This window comes from Protobothrops mucrosquamatus, unplaced genomic scaffold, assembly GCF_001527695.2.
Source record: "Protobothrops mucrosquamatus isolate PMUCROS unplaced genomic scaffold, P.Mucros_1.0 scaffold2004, whole genome shotgun sequence".
In the NCBI taxonomy this organism is placed as follows: domain Eukaryota; kingdom Metazoa; phylum Chordata; class Lepidosauria; order Squamata; family Viperidae; genus Protobothrops; species Protobothrops mucrosquamatus.
The window spans coordinates 426,212-434,692 of record NW_015388118.1 but is presented as its reverse complement, the minus strand read 5'-3'; the positions used below and the strand labels follow the sequence as shown (position 1 = coordinate 434,692).

Below are 8,481 nucleotides of genomic sequence, written 5' to 3'. Positions count from 1 at the left end.
ATACCTGCCTTGACAGGCTAAAGTCTGTCACACCCAGGCTGTTACACATCTCAGATTGTTACACATCTCAGATGGAAATATTAGAGGCTAAACTTGGAATCTTTTGCATCTGAGGAAGATATTATGCCATTTGACAAGGGCTCTTCCATTTAAAAAAGTTTCCTTGGCAATATCTCAGCTGATAGCAACCAACTCTAAATAAAATGTCACAACATATCCAGGAAAAGACTGTGTTCCTCACTGTCTTTTGTTTGTGGATTCTTAAATCTTTCCATCTGGATAAATATTTATTCGCTTGTAACCATTAGCCTGTTTTTTTTCTTCTGGATAACCTTTCAATTTATGAAATAGATTATTGTGTTTCCGTTACACTTTAATCAGCAGCCTTAGTAAAGCTTCTTGATTGACGTTTGGGATATTGGCATTTTAGAATATCAATGCGCATCTACTTATTAATGGATTCTTTTCATGCCTTTTGTAGAAAGAAGACTCCCTTGATGACACACTGAGTTCCAGGCATAAAGTCAAGGAGCTTTCAGTAATAGATGGTCGAAGGGCTCAGAACTGCAATATTCTGCTCTCAAGGTATCACTAATGCATTTCCCTTCTTTTGTAGGAACAAGTCCTCCTGAGCCTTCCTATGTAAGACGTTCTCTGAAAGATCGAAAGCCTCTTTGATGGCCAGGCCTCTTTGGTGCTCATTTTCTTTTATAGAGACAGACACCGTTCTATACATTACATATTTGCCTATAGCAAGATTAAATTAGATTCATGGTGGTTGCAACTCCCAGTGGCCACAAATAGGAAATGAAAAGAAATGGATTACTAGAGGGTCTAAAGTGGAGTCAACCCAGAAAGGAACTCCACTTTGGCTGCAAGAACAGAGGTCTTCTGGCATCCGTTGCAGTCTGCTCAAAAAGTGGCTCAAAAAAGTATACTTCGGAACAGCTTTATTCCTAAAAAGAAAATTGTACTGTATGTAGAAAAAACAGCAAATGTTGAGGAGAGTCTGTACAATTGCAAATTCAGGCTTTTTTAAACATAAAAAAAATTGCAGACAATAGCCAAAGATGTAATTTGGGCTGCTGCACAGATATTTAGACTTCAGTTATAATTATCTATATGGCACCACCCAATTCAAAAAATGGTGCTTCTGAATTGCAGAAAGGGCAGCAACAATGTATGTTTGAATGACCACTGTGTAAAAGTTTTGTCTTCCACCTACCCCAGTAATCCTTTAATATATAATTGTGTTCTCAGTATCCATGTGTTTAAATGCTTCAATTACTTTAAGTAGTGATTGCCATCTTTGCACCCAGAATTGATTCAATGCACAATCCAGAGCAAGGCAGCAACCAGAATTGAAGGCAGCCAAATTAGAGTTTAATTGGAATGCACTATTCTAGCCACCATCACTGTGCATACATTTTCTCCCTCTCTGCCTGTTAAAAATGTGTTGACCTGCATGTTTTCAAATGTGGCAGAGGAGACCAGCAGGAATTATTTGCAGTGGGGATGATGTAGAGAGGGCGACGCTAATGCCGTGTTTCTTCCAGGCTAGCCTACCTGCCAGAGGCTATGAGGATAAATTTGAGTTTGAGGTTCATATATTGTGAATAAGCCAATTCTACATATTTTCATCTGGGAGGACCATGTGATATATCTAGACAATTACAGTTGAAATACACTGTAACTGTTTTTCTTCTTGCACTGTTGAATTAAGGAAAGATTTTACACATGATCATCAGGCCAGCTCTTTATTTATTCTGCACATTTATAAAGCAAACCAGATATTGTTGGCATGCATCTCTGAAAAGTTCAGCCTTACTAGATATTTTATCTCTTTCTGCCTTGATCTCTAGCTCTGGGAAAAATGGTTGGACAGTGAGGTCATATTAGATTTCTTCTCGAACTAGGAAATATTTTTGGTTTTTCACCCTCCCACCTCTTTCTTATGAATGTAATATGTCCATATATGGTTTTGCATTTTGGGGTTGATTCTTAAACTGTATTGAACGAACCTAGACATTGTTCTTTGCACCTGAGTTAGATGTGCTCATGTTAGCTCTCATCCTTCGCTGGCTTTATAAGTCCTATTGAGGATCATTGGCAGCATACTCTGAATACCAGCTGTGAGTGCTGTCACCTTGATTTATAAACTTCCCAAAAGGATCTCTTTGGCCACTGGGAGAAACATGATGCTGGATTAGATAAAGGTAGTTTGATCCAGCACTGTTTTTCTAATGGAAATGGTGGTGGTCAGGCTTAGCAACACTCTTTAATTAATTGCATCTTCCTTAATTTCAGTGTGTTTAAGATCCAGTTTTCAAATATTCATTTGTTTCATGTGCTTCCACTATTCCAGAATCTAAAATAACATCCCTGAAGTTGGGCAGCTTAGATTCCAGGCCTTGCATCTCAGATAAATCCATTTCAGAGTGGCAGTATTAATTGTTTCCCCGGATGCTTTCTCAGAAGAAGCTCAAAATGCCTGTGCTTCATTTCATTCAGTTTTCAGGCCATCTCCCACCCAACTCTCTGATTAGAAATTCTCTCCAAGCCATTTACCATTCCGGCTTCCTCATGGAAATGGAGCATCCTATGACTTTGACATTCTTCACACACGCATGAAACTTCCTGGATTCACTTTTCTTCTCTCTCCCTCTTCCCAGGTGATGAGAGTACTGCTTTCCATAATGCTAAAGACAACAGTGTCGCCACTGAAAAGGGTATTGAAAAGTCAGAGTGGGTAGATTTGCCATGCCCAGATATGATGTACTGGAGCCATCTCAGGAGAGCTGATGGTTAAATATCCTGGAATTCCCAGCTGAGACATGATGCCTAGTCCTCCCTCCCTCCCTCAGCTGTTTGGTAGCTATCCATGCAATGCAGCAGTGGCAGTAGAGCCAGTTGTTATGCCTTTATCAGCACACCACTGGCTACACCTAAGCCTTTTTCCTGGCACAGGCAAATGCTTTTCATTTTGAAGCATAACTAGTCAGCACCTGGTGCTTTCCCTTTCTTCCAGATATAATTCTTTCCAGACCCTAAATAGCTGATCAGTTTTTAAAGTTGCTCTGCAACACAGATTTATCCAGTTTCTTAATAAGTTACTACCTAGGAAAATATTACTTTCCTTTTATATATCTGTCAAAAATCTTTCTGCACTGGCTTGTCTCTGGTTGCAAAACGTTCCCCACCCCAAAAGTGTATTCTGAACCTGTTCAAGTTATGCACCCTCCCTTCTATTTTAACCCTCACGAGACTATCTGTTTGTCTCATCAAAGTTAAGCACACCCCTTCAACATCTCTTGCAAGCTGTTGCATCCCATCAACAAGTTTCATCATTTAAATCCTTGTGACAGCCAGTGCTGTAACTACCTTCCATCTCAGATAGTCTGTGCTTAGCAGCAGCTGCCAACAAAGATAATTACTGTAGTTTTCTAGACAGGCCTACTGCTTTTGCTGGCCTCCTTCCCCCTGCATTGTCAAAGAAGAGATTTTCCTATCTCCCTCCCCATCCCCTCCTATAAATGTTCTCAAGGGGCATCTTCATGCAGGGTTTGTGTATCTTTGTTTTTCCAGGCCTAGAGTGTGAGGACCAAACTCACCTCCCATACATAAAAACCCCAAGACAGTCTTGCTGACACAGCAATGATTCTTTGCAAGTCCATAGAGCAGGCAGTCTCCAGAGTCCACTCCTTGGAGAGAAATACAGAACCTCTTGCAAAATATTCATTTCCCTAATTCATTATTCATTTCACTGCCAAGGGCAGACTCCAAGTTTCCGCTCTCCACTCTGTCACACATACGCATAGATCACGATAAGTTTGTTAATGCTTATTTATTAACTAACCAAAAAGGAAAATCAATCCAATTAAAAGCAGCATAAAGGTAACATTTAGAAATGTAGCAAATTTTACAGTATTGAGATAGATAGACAGACAGACAGACATTCCAAGATCTGCTGCAAGATAAATAAAAAAACCAGGCAAAATAACCAGAGAATTATTTAATTCACTAAATTAAGAATGTGCTCGCTAATCATGTTGTGTTTAATTTCTTGCCTGAATTTTGAAACAGTCATATAACTTAGATAGTTGTAATTTCTGTTCATATTAGCATTAATACCTAAGAATGAGAGCTATAAATAAAAGTCACCCCTGCACTGATCCCCATCAGAAATAATGTAAAAGGGGGAATAAAATGGCTGTGTTTTAAGGATACCACTGGCAAACCCCCACAGTCACATTAGCTGAGATGAAACTCTACAACAATTAAGAAAACCTCTTGCTGTGCTCACTGTTGTTAGCACAGTAGTGAAAAAAGCCAGTTAGGCTAAAGGTACAGAGAAACTGTATCAAAGGATTCACCACTTCTAACCTTGCTAAATCTCTGAAGCGAGATGATGGATCTTCCAATTACAAGCGGTCCACTAACTCTATCCACTAACGCAGCGGTTCTCAACCTATGGGTCGCGACCCCATTTGGGGTCGATCGACCATTTCACGGGGGTCGCCAAGCAAGGCTGTCTGCCATTTTTTTCCCCCTTTTCCGGCGGGTGCCTTACCTCCCTTGGGCTGGGCCAGCTGGTGGTCGGCCTGCTCCGTCTCTGCTGCTTGCCAGCTATGCCTCGGCCGGCACAGGGGGCGGAACCACGCATGCACGGCACTCCCGGGCAGGGAAAGTCCTCGAATTACGACCGGTTGGGTAGTCCTCGACTTACGACCAGTTTAGTCCTCGACCTACGACCAGTTTAGTCCTCGACTTACGACCGGTTGGGGGTCGCGGCATTAAAAAGGTTGAGAACCACTGCACTAACGCCTAACTTTGGATCAAGACATCTTTCCCAGAAGAGTTCCGTGTTGAGTCACAGTTGGAAACAGTGGTAAATAGGATGTGAGAACATATTCATGAGTGAGGCATTTTGTACATGCTGTTTGTAAATTGGTCTTATATAGAAATAAACTTTGTGAAGCTGGTTTCTTAACAGAATAACAGAGTTGGAAGGGATCTTGGAGATTTTCTAATTCAAACCCCTGCTCAAGCAGGAGACCCTATGCTATTTCAGACAAGTGGTTGTCCAGTCTCTTCTTATTCTCCAGTCCCTGATTTAAGAGCTTTGCCTGCTTGAAGAAACATCCTTCTCTTTCTTCTTCCAATGGGACATTTGTAATTTTTAAATTGCACAAATCACCTGTTGCTATGTACAGGTACAGAGAAAAGCACCAAGCAAAATTCATAGAAAGCTGTGCGAAACAAAGTATTCATGCATGGTGTAAATAATTAAATATGAAGTTTATATATAATATAATATTTGGTTCAGTGATTAAAGTGCTAGACCAAAAGTCAGAAGACTGTAAGTGCTAGTCCTCCCAGCTAGGTGACTTTGAGTTAGTTGTTTTCCCTCATCCCACCCCCCTTCACAAGATTGTTGTTCTAGGTGAAATAGAAGGAGGGAGAATTATGTACCCTGGCTGGAATTCTATAAAATAAAGTTGGGATGTATAACGAATAACAAAAATAATAAAATGATTAAGGAGAGGAACACAAGTTTCTTTTAAAAGTCAGCTGGACTCTCTCAGAAAAAAAGTCACCTGGACTCTCAAAAAGTCTAGTGCACATGTATTTAGTACATTCCATGTTTCTCCAACTGATACTTCAAGTTTAGTGTTTGGTATTATATTCTGGATGAAATGGGAGCTGAGGTTATAATATAAGTCATTCTGCTTATAAATTCCTTATCAACCTTTCGTAGTCAGTTCAAAAGAAAGTAGAAGATGGAGAGCTGGTTCAACTTCATTGCCCTCCAGCCTCTTTCCTGGGCAACATATTAGAAATCTTACCTTTCCACCACTTGTTTTGAATTCTTGCTGTTGTTTTTTGCTTATCTTTTTCTACTTGCCTCCAGAAGTTTTTAAAAAGAGATTGGACAGCAATTTGTCTGAAATGATATGAGTCTGTTTACATTGGTTTGCCCTGAAGGCAATTTTTGCATGAGAAGAGATACATAGCTAACCCAGCCCTATAACAACCCATAGTTTATGAGTAACTTATGATGTCAATACCTTTCTAGTCTCTAATAGTCAACTTTTTATGTTACTGTTTTTATTGAGTTGGGTACTTTCCTGACCGACTAACATGCTTATGTAACAACATTCTGTTGTATTGCCTTTCCAGGCTTAAACTATCAAATGATGAAATTAAACGTGCAATTTTAACAATGGATGAACAGGAGGACCTGCCAAAGGATATGCTTGAACAGGTGAGTACAGAAGGTGGTCAGTTCTTGACAGAAATGTTAAAAATGCAAGTCCAGAATTCACCATCCGGCATCTCTGCTTCCACTCTTCCAGGGCCGTTGGGTTTTTTTTTCCCCTCCTGATCTATGCAAGTAGAATAATTTAGCTGTGAGCTAATGAAGGAACGAGGAGATGTGAAATGGTTGCTCAGCCTTAAGAAAGTAAAAAATGTGAGAAAGAGACTCAAAAGAGCTCCACCTTAACCTTGTTGTGTTATTTAGCAGCTTTCAAGAAGCATGTCTTTTGAAGAAAAATTAGAAAGTGTAGGAAAGAAGTCTCCTTTGATGCCATCTGTAAATGATCCTCCATGCCACACACACACACACACACACACACACACACCATATTCATAGACTGCTATAGGCAGAGTTGTGGCTGATAAGTTCTATCCCAGCTGAGGAGTCAAACTGGGTGAAGAAAAATCACCCCACCCTAGCAGGTGACTAACCTGATCTGCCTGGAATGAAATCTCTGTTTTTGGCAGTTCATTCTGTATTGAAGTTTTACTGGCTTTATAAAAAGGGAAGATGGGAACGTGATCTACCTCAACATAATCTTTTAAGACATCCTTTCAGTTTTGTTGTACATTGCCCAGAATCAGTTGCTATGTGAGATGGGTGGCTATATAAATTAGATCAGGGGTGTCAAACTCGCAACGTCACATCACATGTCGTGACGTATCACAACTTTTTTGCCATTGCTAGCAATGGAGTGGGCGTGGTTTTGCTATGATGCATCTGGCCCACGGGCCAGCAATTTGACACCCCTGAATTAGATAGATGGATAACTAAATAATTCAATCCCAAGTGTAACTCTCATCCTTTAAATGGATGTTACCTCTTGACTCATGTAGTCCTCAGCCTACTCAGCCTTTCTGCATAGCCTATGGTGCTCAAATGAACCCTAATCACTGAATCCAATTGCCCACCTGGTTAGCCATTAGCTGGCTGGGAGGGAGGGAGGCAGCCAGGCAGGCATGTAAGATTACTTGTATCCAGGGAAATAGCAATGGGACTCTTCATGATGGAACTCTCCTCCATCATTCCCACTCAAAATACAGGTAATCCTCACTTGATCACATTTCAGATGATTGGCTACTGACTCACATATACAACTGGTCACAGCATACCATGGCAATTGCAGCAGCAGAAAATGGCAAAAAATGCCCTTTGGATATGCTGGATTTGCTTAATGACCATGCATAACAACCATGGTAACTCACTTAATGAACACTGTAAAATCGATTCAGGTCATATAGTGACCCACTTAATGACTGCAATGACTTACGTCCACAATTCTGGGCTCTATTGTGGTCATAAGTCGAGAGCTATCTGCACTGTTGGTAATAACTGCAGCTAGGATCCCTCTGTGAGGGAGATGGGCAGTTAAGAAATTTGAGATAGATAGATAGATACACATACATGTATACATAGTCCTCTCCCCAATTATTCTTAAAAGTGGAACGGGTATCTTAACAATCCCATACATTGCAAGTTCATCCATCTATGTTCCCAGGTCACCAATGAGAATTCTCCACTAAAAAAGTTTTTCTTACCCACCTCCTCAGTAGAAAATTTTGAAGCCTACATAGCTGAGCTTTTTTTTGTGCTGTAAGAAGTTGAATTCCTGAGAGAAGATTATTCATCTAAAATACCCATTTTTCTTTTTTAGCTTTTAAAATTTGTTCCTGAAAAAGCTGACATCGATCTTCTGGAAGAACACAAGCACGAGTTGGATCGGATGGCCAAAGCTGACAGATTTCTCTTTGAAATGAGCAGGTGATTTTGCCAGCTGCTTTCCCTTCTACCATTGTTGCTGTCTGCATCAAAAACAGGGACTCAATAACCAGGGGAATGTGTAGAAAGGAGATCTGTTTTCCTAGCCACATAGTGTTGAAGTGTTGAAGAAGAATCTGAACTACAAAATTACAACCTGGGCTTTTCATACTGCTGAAATTGGTATTCTAGTATAATGAGATTAATTTGGTTGATGTAATTATTACTTTGAGGGAGGAAAGAGATAAATACAGAAAATGAACGATATGGAAAGGCATGCCTCACTTGTATTAAGGATTTGAGAAAAGGGCCACAGGAAGCTTTGGGAGATAGAGCTCTTTAAAGAGCTTACAGGCTAAAGATTTTCCATTGTTAGTTTAATTTCAATGTATTTTCTTTTGGAA

General features: G+C 40.2%; 1 protein-coding gene across 3 annotated transcripts in view; it reads left to right on the top strand.

Annotated features, from left to right (window-relative positions):
- The window catches only part of DAAM1 (dishevelled associated activator of morphogenesis 1), a 99,870-nt gene that overhangs the window by 74,692 nt on the left and 16,697 nt on the right, over positions 1-8,481 (top strand). For all 3 annotated transcript variants that reach the window (XM_015823828.2, XM_015823827.2, XM_015823829.2), the window contains 3 exons: positions 482-585; positions 6,181-6,265; positions 7,974-8,080. In XM_015823828.2, coding sequence (XP_015679314.1) covers positions 482-585; positions 6,181-6,265; positions 7,974-8,080 — 296 coding nt within the window. The remainder of the gene's footprint in view (positions 1-481; positions 586-6,180; positions 6,266-7,973; positions 8,081-8,481) is intronic.